The sequence below is a fragment of the Heterodontus francisci genome, chromosome 8 (assembly GCF_036365525.1).
Source record: "Heterodontus francisci isolate sHetFra1 chromosome 8, sHetFra1.hap1, whole genome shotgun sequence".
NCBI lineage: Eukaryota > Metazoa > Chordata > Chondrichthyes > Heterodontiformes > Heterodontidae > Heterodontus > Heterodontus francisci.
The window spans coordinates 30,115,867-30,136,078 of record NC_090378.1 but is presented as its reverse complement, the minus strand read 5'-3'; the positions used below and the strand labels follow the sequence as shown (position 1 = coordinate 30,136,078).

General features: G+C 40.7%; 1 protein-coding gene across 3 annotated transcripts in view; it reads right to left on the bottom strand.

Moving 5' to 3' along the window:
* Window positions 1-19,508, bottom strand: part of tie1 (tyrosine kinase with immunoglobulin-like and EGF-like domains 1) — a 97,179-nt gene extending 77,671 nt beyond the window's left edge. The window contains exons 1-2 of one of the 3 annotated variants that reach the window (XM_068036890.1): window positions 19,434-19,508; window positions 19,035-19,344 (exon numbers count right to left, since the gene is read on the bottom strand). In XM_068036890.1, coding sequence (XP_067892991.1) covers window positions 19,035-19,083 — 49 coding nt within the window. In that variant the 5' untranslated portion in view covers window positions 19,084-19,344; window positions 19,434-19,508. Of the gene's footprint in view, window positions 1-19,034; window positions 19,386-19,433 lie in introns of those variants that run through there. The other 2 variants (XM_068036889.1, XM_068036891.1) reach the window with 2 other exon arrangements.
* Between the last annotated feature and the right edge of the window lie 704 nt (window positions 19,509-20,212).

Genomic DNA, 20,212 nt, shown 5'->3' with positions numbered 1-20,212 from the left:
AAACTGTAAATGGCCCGAATGGGTCGAATATGCCAATAAGGCATTAGAGGGTCCAGGACCCATCGGTCAGAAACATTGGGAAGAAGCCCGGCTAAGCCAGGCAAAGCGCGCATCTAAACTTCAAGTGGCCACTGCAATAGCTAGTTGCATGAGAGAATTATGTGAACGAGAGAGACTGTTAGTCAAGGATTCAGGGAATCCTCACGGGCCAGAGGACTCCATGACTAAGTTTATGGCAGAGTGACATAAAAAGACTATGTTTTAGTGAAATTTCAAGTGAGTAAAAAGAAGTTACTGTGTCTTTTGAGTCAAAAGTGTGAATGTTGGAAGCCTCCACGAATGAAATGAATGTCCTTGGAATGTGCAGCTTGTGGTCTGTCAAACTGACAGTCATGAACTCTTTGTTGTCTGGCCTTAATGATGAAAGCATGAGTCTGCTACTTGTTCTATTTTTACACATGTATATTTTATGGGAATCTTGAGACACGTTTTGGTTGTGAACTAGTGTGTGTTCATTTCAGTTGGGACAGGGAATTTGACACAGATTTTGGTACTTTGAATTCATCATTACGGAATCAATTTTCTAAGTTATTTGGAATTGAATGAGTGTGAAAAGTGATCATTGAGTGTGTCCATTTCAATTTAAGCTTGTGCACCCAGGAGCGGGGTATAAAATTGAATTATATTTTAAATTAAAGTTTTTATTTTTATTTTAAAAATTGGCTTTGCAACTGTGAAAAGGCAATGAACAATTTTCTAAGAGATAAGCTTCAGCCTTGAAGGTCTGAAGATGTCTGGCAGAAATCCAATTTGAAGTTTAAAACACTGCTTTAATTGGAGCTCCAGTTTAAAATTCGTTCTTGTTTTATTTTTGGAGTTTAAATTAAAGACATGTTTTATTGACTGTTTTAAATAGCAAATGTCAGGAATTGGATATTGGTTTAAGGAAGAGAAGGATAAACAAAGGAGATATGGGAAAGATTCTGCCTATTTAAAGTTTGTTTAAGAAGCTGGTGTTAAATCTTCTGTTTTAAGAATGTTAAATAACTTTTTCTTTAGTTTTTGGTTTTATTACAGTCTTTTGAAAAGGCACCTGAAGAAAGAACAAGAAAAATGATGTAATTTACCTATCTTGAAAAATAAGCACGTGCTATTCTGTTCTGTGTGTAGTTAATGAGTTTGAATTAAGTTTATACTATTAAGGTTAACTGACCTGTTAAGTTGAGAAAACTGGAAATTTCATTTGTGGCCACAATGAACTTTCAAGTTTATGATGTCAAGTTTTGGGGGATTTTTTAATTCCGGACATAAAATACGCTCATATAACATTGACAGTTTTGGTTTTTAATTGTTTATTGCCATGAATTGGAATTTGGAATTATCTTTGTTGTATAAAAAAAAATCCTTGGATTAGAAAACTCTTACAAAAGATGTTAAAAGTTTGGTAACTATTGGACTTTAATCTAAAATGCTGTCTTTCCTGATGGAGATGCTTTCCTTTGAAGTTGATAATGTTACTAATGATTTTGTTGTTTTCAAACCTTAAGGATACCAAAAGACTTGGAAAAATACAGATTAAAATGGAGAGTAGTTCTTTTTGATCAAAAAAAAGTTACGTAAAGTGATGCAGCTGAGAAAGTTTTGCTCCACCCCCTTGGAAACAAGCACAGAAATTAACCCCGCTGCAGCTATTGTTTCGCCATTTAATCCACCACACAATTTTTGCATTGCTGAGAGTAAAATTAACCCATTGGGCCTTGGGGCAGATTTACAATGGATTCTGATGTCACAGCATCTGTTATCTATGAGACAAAGTGCTGGAGAAGGAGAGATAGTTGCAAGCACTTCTGTCTTTAATGTAAAAAAAAATGCAGTACCTCCAAGTCTGGGCATAAGAAATTGGAATTGATAAATAAAATTTAATTGATATGAGTGGTTATTTAAAGCACTCAAAAAGGGAAATTTATCTGACATTTAAGAGGACAAAAAAGTTTTAGAAAACACAAAAAAACCCAAAAAACAATCTAAGTGGTTTACTGTGTTGGACATTAGCAATGAGTTATGGTCCATACCGCTGGCACAAGAGTGTCAATATAAATTTGCGTTTACATTCCAGGGACATCAATACACCTGAATGTGTCTCCCCCAAGGATTTCATAATAATCCGTCGATATTCCACCAGCGGTTGGCACAGATTAAGGAGGAGCTCCTTCGACTTCGCTGGGAGGTCGGAGTGAAAGTTAACCCTAAAAAGGCACAGACACTGAAAGAAAAGGTTTCCTATTTGGAATAGTAATAACACAGGAAAACATGACATAGAGCAAATGCGAGTACAGATAATCCTCGAACTCCCCCTACCGCAAGATATTAAGGCTCTGAGATCATTTTTAGGCTTTGTTGGGTATTGCAGGAACCACATTGATGGATTTGCATTAAAGACAGCCCCTTTATATGATTTCCTGAAAAAGAACTACTACGTGCTGGGCAGACAATTTAATCTACCAGGATGAACCCCATGAGTGTCAGGTTTTGACAGCAAAGGCCCTCAAGGGACCTTTTGTGTCAAAATCATTGGGGGGCGTACAAGGGAAGGAGCCAGCAATCAAACCAGCACTAAAAACTTTTTGTTAACGGTTCCTCTGCAGTGGAGAACAGGATTAGAGAGACAGGGTGTGGATTACATGTACAGGATCATCGTGGAACATCTATTAAAGACCTTGCCTTACAGCTACTGGTGTGTCTATGTGCGCAGGGTGCAGAACTAGCTGTGGTCATTTTTGTGGTGTCACAACCACACATGTTTCCCTCACCGGTTGACATATATATTCTGACAGTATGTATGTGTGAAACAGTTTAACCGAGACTCCCGAAGGAGCTAGGAGGGCCAATGAGTTGGCAAAGATGGGGGTCCCGAGTTCCCCATATGGCAGTGTGATGATAAAGTCTGTAGAAACTGATCAACGTGTGTGAAACCACTCAACATTGGGGGCTCTTGGCTCTATTGTGTTGCAAAAGATAACGTCAATGCCCCATGGCTCTGTACCATGGGCGTATAGGGGCAAGAAGCATCAACTACCACGGTTACCCTTGTTTCCGAATTACCAACCCAGTAGCCACAAATGACTGATCTCCCTTGCCCTGCCTTAACTGCAGGACCAGGAAATGGACTTGCGATCATAAAAACTAATAAAGTTGTATATGATAACATACAGCATGAGTTGGTACCGGTAATATGAAATATCTCAGATATCCAGCTATCTGACTGGTGCCCTGAGAAGATACAAGGGTTGTATACATAGTGTTCATGGATGTTAGAACAAACTTGGGAAAACTTGAGGCAAATTGATGCAGGACAGGTGTCGGTTTGGATAAACGATACTCAGTTGAAGGATCTGGCTAGTCACACAAATGATAAAATTACCAGGTGCCAACTCAGAAAACTTGTTAAGGTATGGAAAGATCAGGAGTGTGTAAATACAGGATGTATGAGAATTGGAGTAGTATTGGAAATACCTGTAATTCCAAGGGATAAGTTAGGGATGCAATTATACGAAGTAGAAAATATAAGGGGAAGAAATTACATAAAATACTATGATATATTACCCTATGCTGTGGAAATTGGAAGAGAGATAATTGGGACAACATTGTCTAAGTGTAGTCTGGAATACCAGGTGGTCATATGTCCTCATCCTATATAGAAAACAGCAGAGTCAAAAGGTGGATTTAATGCCACTGTATGTTGCACCATGGAAACTAGGAAAGCATTATCAGGGCTAACCCATGTTGCCTATATGGGAAAGGGGAGATATTGCTTAACCACCATGGCGAACGAATACCAGTGTGGACATAACCGAACTTCCCAGTGAGCAACAGTACGTTTTGTTTCAACCCACAAATACCAACTAGAGTAGAGAAGATGGAGTTGGTAGACATACATAAATGGAAGACAGAAACGATAACTGTGACAGAACGTATTAAGGAGGACTTGATAAATTACCTCTGGGAATACAAATATACTATTCAGCCATTGCCCACACATTTGGGTGAAGAGAGACAGCAGCTAGAAGCCATTGCTGTAGTGTACTACAAACTGGAACAACAGTCGAAGAAGCTACAAGATGAGATTGACGAGATAAATGGTTCTACTTGGTGGGAGGACTTATGGAACTGGGGTCAAACTGGTTTAGAATTATCTCCCATGTCCTGATAGTGGTTTTGGGTATCATGGTGTTATATGTGACACACTTGATTTGGAAGCTTAAAAAAAAATCAATTGAGGAATGTGAGAGGATGTATGAACACAGGTTGGACAGCTACCTTAAAGGCAATCAGTATTCGAACTTGCTCTATAAAAAGATAGACAAATGATTATGTAACACAAGCATAATTGTATAACCAATGAGTGGATACTTAAAATGAATTAATGAATGATCAATGTACTCTAAAACAAAATTGCGACTGTATTATGTTGGCACAAGTGATTGTTTATGTGATAGTGATGCTGAAATTGTGCTTTCTTCAACATTGCGTTATGTATGCTTTCCCTTTAGAAATGAAATTATGATTGTACAAGAGCGTGATTTAGAAGAATGAGTAATGTGATCCATAATAAATTAGAAAATTTATAAGGACCAAAGGGGGGACTGTAGGCCCTGAAAAGTTGGTCAAGTAATGCTTTATACCCAGCATGCTCTAAGGTAGCTAAAGATAAGTGGAGAACTTGCTAAAGTAAGCTAACAGGCATGTTGAAACTTGTGGTTAGGGATATGTGACCATTAGATTATAGTGTTGAACAAGAATAGATAAAAGTGGAATGGTTATAGGGGAACAAATGGTGGTTATCGTAAACAAGTCTGGACTTCTGTCCAGGTGGCTAAATGGCTAATGCTTGCCAAAGATGAGATAATGCTTGAAGATTTGTGCAAAACAAGATTGTGTGAGTCATGGGTTGAGCAAGGAGCCTTCAAAGAATACATAAGGGTTAACACTTGAGGGTATTCTCGGTGAGAACCCGGGAACAACTCTCAAAGGCAGGACCCTGGGTCTGGAGGCTCAGTGAGCAACCGTGACAAGAGACTGATCACCTCTGTGTTGACGGGTAGTATCTTGTACAGGAAGTGAGACTTGTACTTATTTGGTGTCTAAATAAAACTGTTGTAAGCATTTGTATGCTTTAAGTGATTTTAGTACTAATAAAGTGAAGTTATACCAGACTTTGGTTTTAGTGTATCTTTGTCTGTCACGTCAGTTGATACCCTACAGAGAAAAAGGGTCAACAATAATGAGAGAGGAAGTACTAGAGGGTCTGACATCCTTGAAAGTGGATAAATCGCCAGGACCAGATGTATTGCATCCCAGGTTGTTAAAGGAAGCCTGGGAGGAAATAGCAGATGCGCTGAGGATCATCTTCAAATCCTCACTAGATCCAGGGGAGGTACCAGACGATTGGAGGTCTGCGAATGTTGTACCATTGTTTAAAAAGGGTGCGAGAGATAGGTCAAATAATTATAGGCCGGTCAGTCTGACTGAGGTGGTGGGTAAATTGTTAGAATCTATTCTGAGGGACAGGATAAACTGCAACTTAGAAAGGCATGGATTAATCTGGGATAGTCAGCATGGATTTGTTAAAGGAAGGTCATGTCTTACTAACTTAATTGAGTTTTTTGAGGAAGTAACAAGAAGGATTGATGAGGGTAGTGCAGTGGATGTGGTCTACATGGATTTTAGTAAGGCATTTGACAAGGTCCCACATGGCAGACTAGTCAGTAAAATGAAAGCCCATGGGATACAGGGAAATGTGGCAGGTTGGATCCAGAATTGGCTCAGGGACAGGAAACAAAGGGTAGTAGTCGACAGATGTTTTTGTGAATGGAAATCTGTTTCCAGTGGCATTCCACAGGGCTCAGTGTTGGGTCGCCTGCTGTTTGTGGTATAGATTAATGATTTGGACTTAAACGTGGGAGGCATAATTGGGAAATTTGCCGATGACACAAAAATTGGCTGTGTAGTTGATAGTGAAGAGGATAGCCATAGACTTCAGAAAGATATCAATTGTTTGGTTGAGTGGGCAGAAAAGTGGCGAATGGAATTCAATCCAGATAAGTGTGAGGTAATGCATTTGGGGAGGGCAAATAAAGCGAGGGAATGCACAATAAACAGGAGGACATTGAGAGGGGTAGAAGAAGTGACAGACCTTGGAGTGCATGTTCACAGGTCCCTGAAGGTGGCAGGACAGGTAGATAGAGTGGTGAAGAAGGCATATGGAATGCTTTCCTTTATTGGCCAAGGTATAGAATTCAAAAGCGGGGATGTAATGCTGGAACTGTATAAAACGCTGGTTAGGCCACAGTTGGCGTATTGCATACAGTTCTGGTCACCACATTACAGGATGGACATAATTGCTCTGTACAGAGAGTGCAGAGGAGATTTACAAGAATGTTGCCAGGGCTCAAAAGTTGCTGTTGTGAGGAAAGATTGGATCGGTTAGGGTTGTTTTCCTGAGAAGAGGAGGCTAAGGGGTGACTTAATTTAGGAGTACAAAATTATGAGGGGGCTAGATAGAATAGACAGAAAAGGACCTGCTTCCCCTAGCATAGAGGTCAAATACCAGGGGACACAGATTTAAGGTGATTGGTGGAAGGATTAGAGGGGACATGAGGAAATAATTTTTCACCCAGAGGGTGGTGGGTGTCTGGAATTCACTGCCAGGAACGGTGATGGAGGCAGAAACACTCAATTCTTTTAAAAAGTACCTGGACATGCACCTGAAGTGCTGTAACCGGCAAGACTATGGTCCAGGTGCTGGAAGGTGGGATTGGGTGGCCAGTTTTTTCGGCTGGCATGGACACGACAGGCTGAATGGCCTCCTTCTGTGCTGTAATTTTTCTATGGTTCTATGGTTGTGGTGGAGAAGAGGAAGGGAAGAGGAGATGAGGAGGTGTGTGCGGTGAAGGGAGAGGTGGGGAGTGGGAAAGCAGAGGAGAGTGGGTGGGGGGGAGTGTTGCCAGTAAGCAGCAAACTGAAGCATCAAGAATCAGCTCAATGGGGCTGGGGTGAGGGAGGATGGAGAAAGTGAGTGGGTCTTCAAAAAACAGAGGTCCCATGATTTAGCGAGGGTTGGGGGAGGGATGCTGCTAAGTGGTCCTTTTGAAACAGAATTGCACTTGGCAGGGGTGTTGAGCAGTTCTTCACTCCCTAGAACAGGACAGAAGCTTTGGGCTTGTTCTGATTTTGCTGTGGAAGGAACTGCAACCAGAATCCAATTCTGGATTATACAAGGTTGTGCATAAAGAAAGGAGTGATCAATGGTTGCAGGCTGCATTTGGGGTGTGTATTGAATAATCCTGATCCCTTTAATCACAGATTCATGAAAGGAAGAAACTTGCTAACAAATGTCTGACGATTAATTTCAATTATTGTTGTCTCAAAACATCCATCTTCAGACTCCTTACAGAACAGCACACAACTAGAAAATTACATGTAAATGGCTTCACAGGATTTGGGAGTGATTGACTATCTAGGCCATTCGTAGTAGCTGCTTGAAGGTAGCTAATGTTCCTAACTATTTGCTTTATATCTCACTTACGCATATCGAAAATAAGCATACATTGTCAAATTCCTGCAGAGTCTAACTTTGTTGGGAAGTTGATGACCCTTAGGTCATTATAGAGATTGCTGAACACACACAACCTTATGAACACATATCCTGTTCCATTGTCTAAAGTTTCATCTTTCTCCAATGTTATCTCAGTGTCATTATGATGAAAAGATAAGATCCATGATCCTAAATCAGTCTGTCAACATTAACTGTTCTGTCTTCGTTGTATATTAAAACAATTTAAAAATATTCTTAACGGTGGGAGCTGTGGCAAAAACATGATCTCAGTGGATCTCTTTCCAACCCTTTCTGCAGTTAGTAACACTTCTCCTCACCCCCTCGATCCCATCAGGTCTCCCACCCCTTCACCTTCCCACCACCTCCTCATTCCCAACACTAACACTACCTTCTCCCCTTTGAATTACCTGTTCAATCCTGCATCCTATCCTTCCTTCTTGCTCTGCTGTCACTAGCTTCACCTTCAACCCGTAATCCTTCATCCATTATTGCCCCCCAGAGTGAGTGGCGAAGGATAGGCACCCATCAATGTCAACTTGTTTCCCTCTCTTTGTCCTCCCTTCATTTCCCTCAAAGAGACACTTGCTTGCTTTCAAAACTTAATTTATTTTCTTTTCATTTCTCTTCCCCACTATCCCTCTCTTTTGCTCACTCTCGGGTAAATCTTGACTTTGAGTGATAGTGCAAAATGGGTGATAGCAAGTCGCAACTTCAGTGGAAGTAAAAATGGGGAGCGATCTAAAGCGAGATACTGACTTGCTGTCACCTGCTTACACAAAGTCAAGCTCTACCCCTCTGTCTCAGGTATTGTAAGGATTTTCGAACTGACAACAAAACACAACTTGATAATTAGTTGGTTTTAATAGTCAAATGTTTTCTTGAAGTCTCGCTCTTCATATGAGGTAAATAGAACAGAAAACAAAAGCTACAGAAGGTGTCATTGGAATTCTAACATTGATCTCATTCTCTCCCACATAGACACATGGACAAAGCCTGCCTTTAAAAAAAACTCAATATAAATTTGCTTCAATGAAGTTTTAAAATTTGTTCTTTTGTTTCAATTGTTTAAAGAAAATGCTGGAACTAAAGACAAATATTGTATTAATACTCAATGATACTGAAGCAGCCTGGGGAAATTAGGCACAGTGCAATAACAATTGCCCAATAACAATTTAGAGTCACAGCTCTGGGCTAAAATATCAGCCTTGAAATTTGTTTGCACTGGCAGTATGATCCCTGCACTGGAATGGGTAGATGTGAGGCCCACCCAATATTGGGTTTTGGGCTTCATTTACACGCAAGCAGAGAGCTGCAGACTGCTGCTGGGCATCCTCAGGCATCTCACTGGGAAGGACTGTTTCAATTTCAAGTCTCTGATTTGCCAGCAGTGACCCTCAGGTAGGTTCTGGATTGGGGAAGGAAGGTTGGGGGAGGGAGGGTGGTGGGAGGGTTGGCTGGAAGAGGGAGCGCAGTGATCAGGAGAGGAAGGGGCTGAACGGGTGCAGGCATTGATCTTCAAAGCTACAATGGAGCTGAAGGGAGCACTTGTCAGTGTTCTTTAAAGGAAGCGCTGCAAAAAACAGCCACAAAACCTCTTCAAAGTTATATTTTAGTGCCTTCAGAAGGGGCCAGGGTGCGCCTTGTAGTTCCACAAAAATACTGCACATTACCCTAAAAATCGGGGCTTGCCCCCTCAGTTTATCCTTTAATTCCACCCCCAACCCCACCCCAGCATCTGTCTGAGGGCTGCTTAGGGTTGGAGCTGGCTGGAATTTGTAAGATCCCAATGATGAGCTGCACCAGAACATTGGGTTGTCAACCCTCCAGGATTGTCCTGGAGTCCTCAAGTATTAAAGGTTAATTTTCTGGACACTGCTGCAAGGAACACAGGAAAGAAATCAAAGGGGCATTAAAAAGAATTGTGCGCATTTTCATGTTCTTTGAACACTTTTGTTTCGTAGTTATAAAAATACTGGCAATGGGGGAAAAAAGACTTTGACTCAGAGCAACAGTTGCGTTGTGAAGTCATGTAATGAAACCACCAGGAAAATTTTCCACCAGAGTTGGGAACTCTATTGGGACACCTATTTGGCGTTTCTGATGCTGGGCCAGAAAGATACGCAAAACAATTGCTCCCCCATGACTCTCAATGCGATAGCATGTGTTCAAACCTCAACCTCATTGCATTTGAAATTAATCCTACACCAGCTCGTTACTAATTCACCAACCAGTGGAAATATTCACTCATGATTTATCCTTCCAGCATTTTGGAACACGACTGTTAGATCTTCCTTTAACCTTCACTGCTCTGGTGAACGCAGCTCCAGTTTTTCCATCTGTCTCATCATAACTAAATTCTCTCATCCCTAATGAATCCACACTGCAGCTTTTCCACAAAATGTTCAAAATGCCAAACAGTACTTCAAGCGTGACTAATCAATGTCCGACACGAATTCATCATCACTTTCTTGTTTCTATATTGAGTGCCCCGCACATAGAACCAGAATCCAATTTGCCCTTTTTTTAAAGACATTTTCCACCTGCAATTCCCCATTTAAAGAACCACCTATCTGCACCCCTCAAATTCTCTACTCTTCATCTTCCAGGGTACACATATTCCTATTTTTTCTGAGTTTTTCATGTAATCCTGCAGTTTCCTGCATTTTCCCACCCCCTAACTTATCATCAGAAAATTTTGGTATTATTCCCTACCTGACCATCCAAATTATTTATTTATACAGAGAACAAGAGTGAACCCAACACAGAACCCTGGGCTCACTACCAGCTTTATCTCGTTAATAGGAGAAACATCTTTTACTTCCAATCTCTGTTGTCAATCCTTCTGTCATCCCTTTAGCCAAACCTCAACTTTACCTTTAATAGCATGGGCTTTAATCTTTGAAACAAATGTCTTATGTGCTGCTTTTTTTTTAACTTACAAAATACATCACATCCATTCCATTCCCTTTGTCTATTTGTTCACTAACATACAGAAAGAATTCAATTAAATGAGTGGAGAATGAATGCCGTTTACAAATCCATTGACGGCTCCTGTTCAGCTCATGCCTTTTGAAGTGCTTGGTACTGTTATCCCTTCTTATGGTTTCTAACAGATTTCCTATTTCTGATGTGAGGCTAACTTGTCTATTGTTACCTGCATTATCCCTTTCACTCTTTTTTGAAAAGGGTGTAATATTTGCCACCACTACCCCTTCCCTGGGCTGCCCAAATTCCTTGCTACACTTCCTGTTTCTGAATAACTTTATGAGTACCTACTCATGGTCAGGAGTGGCCTACAAACATCTATATGTGAACTTCAATGGCTGAAGTGCGGCTCTTATATTCCATTCTAAAAGCAATCCAGCCAGCGGGGAAGACATTTACTGGCTGCTAATCAATGCCTTGGCGATGTGATTGTCTACGCGTGTAGCAGCTGATGACAATGATCCCAGCCATGGATATACCAGTGCATTGCCTTTGATACCCTAACACATCTGAAAGTTGCAGTGCGGCACCATGAATTCATTCATTTGTTCCTGCAGCAGCTAGACAGTGACCAGTGAATGAATGAATGGGCTGTCTCAAATTGTAAACCATATCCCACCTCCATTCGTTGCCGTCATGAGACAGCATTTACAGAATATGGACAGCAGGCTGCTTCTCTTCAGGTAAGGTTTTCCTCCTAAATATTTTGCCCAACAGGACCCAATAAAATATATGTGACAGGTGTGGACTCTTCTGAAGATAGAACCACAGCTGAAATATGAACTTGTCTGCTCACTCCACCGATATGAACTAACCTGCTTTTCCAGCATTTTCTAATTTTGTTTCAGATTTCCAGCATTTTCAGTTGTTTGTTCCATTGTAAATGTGGACATAAAGGGGGAGAAGTTGTTCACCTAGCATTGCTTCTAGCTACCTGTGGCACCTGTGGCACTGCCTGACACAGGAAATCGATTTGAGTCTGTGCAGCAGTGCTACATGAATGGATTTCTCCCACACAAAATTAGAGTGGAAATGGTTGACAGGAAGATTAACATATTGCATATATAAACACATGTAAGATTTTTAACAGATTAAACATGAACAAGTGTAAGAGTTGTCACATATTATACATAAGGAACTGCATGTCACACCTTTCATGTCATAAAATGCACCAAAATATTTCATTGGATTGTAAATAAATAAACAAAATAGCACTGATCCAAGAAAGAGACATTAGGGCAGGTGACCAAAAGCTTAGTCAAAGAGGTAGATTTTGAGTGAGAAGTGTCAAAAAAGGAGAGAGAGGTAGAGGAGAGGTTGACAGACGGAATTGCACAGCTTAGGGCTTAGTTGAAGGTATGATTGCCGATGCAGGGTTGAAGGAAATCAAGGATGCACAAGAGGCCAGATTTGGGGGTATGCAGAGTTATTGGAGGGTTGTAGTTATAAATTCTTGGAGGTAGATAGAACAGGTGTATATTATATATAGATATAAACACACTAGTGAAGTTCCCATGGCATTTCACATGGGGAGACAAGAACACATGCAATTCAGTTCTCATTTTAAAGTCATACATTCTGTTATGTTGCATAATTCCTTGATTTTATTTGATTTTAAAGTTTTAAAAAAATATATCAAAACTTAAAGTAATTTGGCAAGCAGAGAAGTAGAGTAGGTTGGAACTTAGGTGTTTCTCTGCAGAACAGGCTGAGAAGCTGGAGACACAAAACTTGTGACACTATAGTCCCACCACAGACAGAAGGGTATAATTAAAGCATGGTAAATTTACGCAGATAGTTTCAATCAGAAATGTGGACAGCAGAATTTTTAAGGGGATGTGAGGTTTTTGTAGACAGGAAGTGCACACAGACATGGGATACAGACAAACATACATATACTCTCAGATCTTCCATGGTATTTTCCATGGTGAGTCAGAAGATATGAGGTTAGAAATTGGTCCTCATTGTGCCCATTTTCTGGGTGAAAAATGAGGGCAAAGATGACCAAATTCACATAGCTATACTCTGCACCCTAAGGATGATTGAAATACATCCAAAATCATATTCGCCTTGGATAATTTTCAGGCATCCAAGGCAACTGCCTTAAACAGGTATTAGGTTCCTGGCATATGTTAATGAGGGGCTTGACATCTACTTAAAGACCCCTCAGCAACATTAGTCAGTGTTGAATGGAGCAGTCGTTGGGCCTGTTGAGGTTTTAGTGGGATTGCTGCAGTCAAAGTTACTATTTTCACTTTTATTTACTATCCTATGGAGCTGGGATGAACTGGAGTGCTCTTCCAGCGACGCCCCACACCTGAGGACCGCTGCTGGAATAAGATCACCCCCTCCCTTTCTTTTCCTCCTGCCAGCTTGAGGGCTGATGCTGGCAGCTTGTGCATGTTATTAAAGTAAGGCCCAAGCACCAATTTTGGATGAGCACAGGATCTCTGGTCCCTATAAAAATGAGCCAAAATCAATTTCCACCTGTTGCTATCTGGTAACTGAGGTTTGTGACATGTAACATATAATGTATTACCAGAATCATTGATTGGGTGACATTCTGTTTTCCTTGCATAATACTTTGGGCATCAAATTTACCAAGTCTGAATATCATTCCATGAAACTTATAAATAGTCTTAATTATATTATTTGTCACCTACGCATTTAATGTGTATCTCATCATTTTTAAAGCACAGGATACACAGGAAGATGGTAGCAAGATATTTGCAGTCGATAGTCATTGGATAGCAATTGTGGGGAGGTGGGAGAGAGTTCAAGGAAGAATATTGCATGTGTCATAAGCTTGGATATTCCTGGAGAATGTTATTGGGTTTGGTAGAATTGGGGTAGGGGCACTGGGGAATGGCCATGAGTTTGGTAGAATTGTATGTGATTGAGGGTTTGATATTATTTGGGAGGTGCTGGAGTCTGGCAGTATTGTGGTGGCAAGGGAAGGGTTTTCAGGTGGTAGGAAAGAGTGAAAAGGATGGAATGTATGGGGCCCTCAAGGTGAGAGACAGTAACAGGCAGTAATGAAAGTCGAAGGGTGAGATAGGAGCAATGAATGAAGGAAGGCTTGGTCATCCTGGCCAGAGTTTGAGAGCAGGAGTGAGGAGGGCGAAAGTAAATGAAAGCCATAAGTCTTTAATTCCCCTCTGGTTTCCGGTTTGATGGTGCCTGTTACTTAATGCATTTGAAGTTTAAAAAGCAGGAGCTTACCCAAAGTTGGGTGGAAGCCATTAAGGGATTCTGCCCCTGCCCTGGCCCCAGCCGCAAGCCAATTTTTGAACTGTAGGGATGACATTCTCTCGGTGGATTCCCCTCAACTTTGGAGAAAGCCCTAGTTACTTAAACTGGAAGCACTGTAATTACCAAGGGCTACCCAAAGCCATTAAGAATCCATTTAGGAAATTCTGCTTCTGTATTTGAAGCTGGCTTCCAGTTATGGTCAGGAACAGGGCTTTTGAAGTGCAGGGTCAACACTTTGTCATGTAAAAAGTCCACCCTGGGGGCCAGGGTGGGTTCAGCAAGGTTAAAGGCTGCCTCCAGAGTCTGTGTGGCTGGGTCACATTACGTGGGGTAAGGCCATCTTGGAACTCTGACAATGTAGGTGGGGGTGGAGGATAGTAGGGAAAAGGTAGTTGGCAAAAGGTTGGAGGTCTTAAAGATAGTCTAGCTAGTCTGAGGCCTGAAAATTCAACAGAGTTGGACAGAGGCTGCAGCAAATGGAAGGAGAGGGGGAAGGAGAGGAGTCAGATGGGGGTACACCTGAAGAGTGTGTGTGTGTGTGTGTGTTTGGAGGGGTTGGAGATTATAGATTGGCTCCAAATTTCAATAGGGCTGCCTGTGGCAGTAGTGTGGGGGTGGAGGATTATGGGAGAAATGGGGAGCAGTCAGGGCAGTGAGGAAATGACGGGCCTGACAGACTTGGGAATTGTGTCATGAGGGACCATAATATAACATGACCCCCTCCAGCCAATCAGAGATAAGTATCAGGAAAGAATGACACCAAAAGTCCACCTAGTTCAGTACAGCAGATTAAACAATAATCATTCATCACCTCAACTGAAATCAAAAGGAAAATTTAACTGTGACAGCAATAGTGTGATCAAAATGACAGTGTCAAAAAAGCCTGATAGAAAACATGTAACACTGACAAGGAGTGTGTGCATATGCAAGACTTTTATTAAAATGCATATTTTATATATAGTTTTTTGTAAGATATTTTTAAAAAATGAACAACTAATCATGCAGTAGATATGAAAAATGAAATCTTACTTCTGATTCCTTTTATCTTTTAAGTTCTCATGAATAATTGGCATTCTACACCGAGCCACAATTTCTTTTATTTAACAGTGTTTTATTGCACATAAAGGGAATCATTTTATTGCGCGATAAAAGTGCAATCTAGCTTACATCATCTGTCTTTGTTAATGCTTTTATCGGGCAAGTACTGCAAGGTTGAAGTTTCAGGAATATTTTAACCCTTTCATGGAAATAATGGTCTGAATTCACTTCTGAAAACCCAACAGAACCAAAGGCATGAGCATTGGACTTGTGCCTTTGCTATAATCATAGAATCATAGAATGACACAGCACAGAAGGAGGCCATTCAGCCCATCATGCCTGTGCTGCCTCTTTGGTAGAGCTATCCAATTAATCCCACTCCCCTGCTCTTTCCCCATAGCCCTGTCATTTTCTTCCCTTCAAGCATTTTTCCAATTCTCTTTTTTGAATGTTACTATTGAATCTTCTTCCACCACCCTTTCAGGCAGTGCATTCCAGATCACAAAAAACCTGCTGCGTTTAAAGGAAAAATTGTTTCCTCATGTTGCCTCTGGTTCTTAATATATTAATTACTATTTGTGTGTGTGAGATGCAGCAACTGCTTGGAACACAATCCCAATAGTTTTGCCAGGCTGGTGACCTCCAGCCCATGATCCCATCAGTTTTGGTCAGATTGGTTGGAGAATAGGTCTTTTGTACAGAGCAGATGAGTTCAAGCACTACTATAGTCATTCATCTGCCACACTGGCATGAACACTCTCTTTGCTAGACTTCTAAGGTGACATTGGACTTCAGGTACTAAATCAAAAGTCACTAACCAGCCTGTAGTGTGGTTTTCCAGGGCCAAGCATCAGCATAGTGGCATAGTGGAGGTGAAGTCCTGAATTGAGGGTATTGGTGCGAGTATAAAACTTGATACTTTGAATGAAGTATCAGTTGTGCTAATTAGCTGCTAAATTGCAGTTCTGTTCTGCCTGGTCTGTTCCTTTAAAGCCACTGCGCAAGTATTTCCCATGGGAAAGTGGTCTAATTAGGCAAATGTAGGTACTTACTTGTCAACTGCTAACATCAATTGTGAATTTGTGGCTTCAGGTAGAGGAATCTGACATGAAATGGCTGGCTTTCTTTCTTTTATTAAGATTATTTTGCATCTCCAATAACTAAATATTATACTTTTAAGTATGACTCTTGGGAGTGTGATGGACATGCTCAGTTCAAGAAATAAATATACATATTCATGGCGAAATACTTAAAAGTGTATTCACAGCAGTAACTGGTACAAGCAAATGTATTTTTTTGTGAATATACCTGGTAGACAAAATTAGGACCATTTTTGAGTTTAATTGTAATGGACCTGGACTCACAATGAATAATAAATTAAAGTTGGTTATTAGATGATGGTGTTTAAAGCCTTAAGTTATAGTTTGAAACCTAGCTATACCAGGGTCTCATCAAAACAAATGCAACCACTCAAGTGGGTGAGTGAAGTGGAAAGAATAGCTTAGAGGCTGATGGACTGAATTCATGGACAGTTATAGTGCGGTTTTCTGTGTGAAAATGCTGTCAGGAAACATTTTGAAGCCTGTATTAATTGAAATAGTTTCAGGGCTATCGTGTTCATGTACCAGTGCAGATTAACCAGTGGGGTGGTTATGGGTCTTCAAGGCAACAACACAGAGCGGCACAGTGGTGCAGTGGTTAGCACTGCAGCCTCACAGCTCCAGGGACCCGGGTTCGATTCTGGGTACTGTCTGTGCAGAGTTTGCAAGTTCTCCTTGTGTCTGCGTGGGTTTTCGCCGGGTACTCCAGTTTCCCCCCACAGCCAAAGACTTGCAGGTGATAGATAAATTGGCTGTTGTAAGTTGCCCCTAGTGTATGTAGATGGTAGGGAATATGGGATTACTGTAGGGTTAGTATAAATGGGTGGTTGTTGGGTGGCACAGACTTGGTGGGCCGAAGAGCCTATTTCAGTGCTGTATCTCTAAAGAAATAAATATCCAGTACGATAATGTAATTGCTCAATTTTTAAAAGTACTTCTGCAAAATGCTGGAAAGCAGAGAATCAAAATCAACTTTTTCGGGGGATGGGGGGGGGGGGGGAGGGGGGTGGTGGTCATGACCCCAAAATATCATAACAAATAAATCTTGTACCTTCAGCATTCACTTAACCTTCAGAAATATCAACATACGACAATGCTTTTTAAACAGGGACAACACTCATGAGTTTGCTAACTAGGTTCATCAACATGTTTTTATCTATTGTTTGATTTTTTTTTCCCTTTTCCCACAGAGAATGCTTCATCCCAGGGTTTGTTTCTGGCCAAAAGAGTGGAGCCATAACCTGCTCACGATATTTGTGATATTGCTTAAATATATTTCCGTTCATTCAACTCAATAATCCCAAATCACTTGGAGTAAAATACTCACTTTTCACTTTGATTGTGGATCAATCAGATGGCACCTTAGTAATGTTTATGAGGTCTTAACAAGCTAAGATAAGAACTTTATTACTCACTTGTCACTGATGTTCAGTAATCTATTTTTGTACAGTAGGAATACTAAACACGCCCAGTTTATTAATGCTTTCTCATTAAATTCTATCACTATTTAATGTAAGACTTTTTCCACAAAAACAACTTGCACTTATGTGGCATCTTTAACTTTGAAAATATCATTTCGGCAGTAAGTGTCTATACTGGACAGCATCATTCTGTGTCCTATCCTGTGAAGGTTTCATCTTAAACTGATTTAACTGTACAACCTACCCTCCCCTAACAATTTGCAGACATTTTTTATGTGGAAATGATCCTTGTGAGAGAGCCATGGCTCAGTTGGTAGCACTCTTGCCTCGGTGGATTCAAGTCCCACTCCAGAGACTTGAACACATAAAGTCTGGACTGACAATCCAGTGCAGTAGTGAGGGAGTGCTGCACTGTGGAGGTGCTGCCTTTTAGTTGAGACATTAAATGGAAGCCCTGTCTGCTCTCTAAGGTGGACTTCAAAAATCCCACGGCAATATTTCAAAAAAGAGTCAGGAAATTGTCCCCAGGGTCCTGACAAATATTTATCCCTCAATCAACATCATTAAAAACAGATAATTTGGTCATTATCACCATGCTGTTTGTGGGAGTTGCTGTGTGCAAATTGGCTCCTGTGTTTCCTACATTACAACAGTAACTACAGTTTCAAAGTACTTCATTGGCTGTAAAGGACTTAGGAATGTCCAGAGGTCATGAAAAGTGCTACCTAAATGCAATTTTTTAAAAAAGGATCATATTTTTTCTGAATAGCCTAATTCTCCCTAATTCCAAATCTTCATCCTGGATTCTTCTTACGGGCTTCCTCCGAATACAAACTATTTCTGAATTAGGCACTGCTTCCTCATTTATTTTCTCTCAGTTGACACTTTGGTCATGTTTGCTGCAAGTGGACATCTGCTATCCAAATCGGCAGACATGCGCCAGCAAGTTGGTGATCAAAATAGTCTCCAAACTATGCAGCTAGCATCTACACTAGTTGTGCTTTATCGAACCAGTGTGGACAAAGGACAACTATCACTCAGCAGGAGTAAAAAGAAATGCCCACATGCTATTGGAGCAGAGTGCACATGTCGCACTGAGGCTGCAGTATCAAGGCCTTTTCCTCCAGGGGGTGCATTCCTCTATGGGTGTCTACTCTGGCACAGTCCAAAAAATCTGTACATTTACAGAACTAATGCTTGGACGGGGGAGCGGGGTGGGGGGAACTCGCATGCATAGTCTGCCCAATTTTTTTTTTCCCAGACGAAACACTTGTGAATAAAATTTATCTTACATCTTGCTCCCCCAGTTTTCTGTACCTATAATCTCTTGCGGTGATTAAGAAAACTCCTGTTTGGGGAGTGAGAGCTCTATGTAGAAACTGTTAGAATATTTTAATCTTCAAATTGTAAGAGTTTTATCCAAACACCCAGCCAACTTTGACAATAGACCTGGGGGCGATGGAAGAGAATTATACATGTAGAATATTTAAAACCCCTTTTTAAATTAAAATACGTTCCGGATACATAATTAGACTTTTTTTTTACAGGAAGAATGTGATAAAAATATATTTCCTTGACAAAAAAACAAACGAAATTTTCTTTCAGTGACTCTGGAAGTCTTACCTGTTATAGGAAAAGGAAACACCAACCAATACAGCTGGAAGAAAATCATCTTTTTCGTTATAAAATGTTGGGAGCAAATCCAGGGGTTGGAAACGACTGCCGTTATAAAATCCCGGAGTTCCCACAAGTAGACTTTGCTGCAAACTTATTACTGAAGCTCTCTGCGCCCAACTGTCTCACTTTGGGGCAATTTCTTCAATGAAGTCGAATAAAAGTGATCCCTTTCAGGCAGACTTCTTTGGGAATAAGACCTATTTCCATCTTCTCTCAGGCGTCTTCGTTTCCCCTTTCTCTAGACCGCGTTTCTGTACTGAGAAAGCAAAGAGGAAAAGCGTCACTTGTGCTTAGAGAAGCAGGGTGATTCACGAGTATAGAACTTGCAGTAGAAATTAGTGCTACCTTTCTCAGCTCTGTCCGGAACATCACTAAAATAACAACCATCTCTGGAACTGTTACACTGCCAAAATATCATCTCATCCCTGAGTCATTGCTCAACTAAAATAAGACATTTCTTTTAAATCATTGCCACCATCCCACCTCGCCTAGAATTATTGGTCTATTAATAACAAAAGCTTTTTTTAACAAATGCATGACAAGGAAAGGATGTTGGACTAGTTAAGTCCATTCTTTTTACGCACTGTATATAACTTTATCCCAGCATTGGGGCAAGTCTTCATTCAACATTCTCACTGATTCCCGGACATTTTATGCAAAATTGAGGTACTTAGGAAAAACAAAAATTCTATTGCTTTGGGGTAGATTTTCAACTTAGCGCCCAGGCATAAAACTGATGTTGCTGATCGACCGCCTGTTACACAGAAACTGCCCAATTTTCAATTCCATTGAAATTTTACACCCATTTGTAAAGGAAAATTTACCTCATTACAGTAAGAAATTCAAAGGATTCATCGCAGGATGTTGTACAGATCCAATTCTCTTGCTACAATTATTATGGTCTCTATTTTACTAATTCTTTCCTTCTAATGGAAAGTTCTGGAGAAGCTCCAGCCCCTGGCCAAGCAATCCACTCATCAGCACATCTCCACTCTTTCACGTTTGTATATTGCTGTCTGCAGATGGTATCTTCTTGGTCCCAGCAGCACAAGGACAGAGTGTTCAGTGGTGTATTTTGTTATCGCTATCCATATTTATCCCTATGACCTTCATTCCCATTCCTA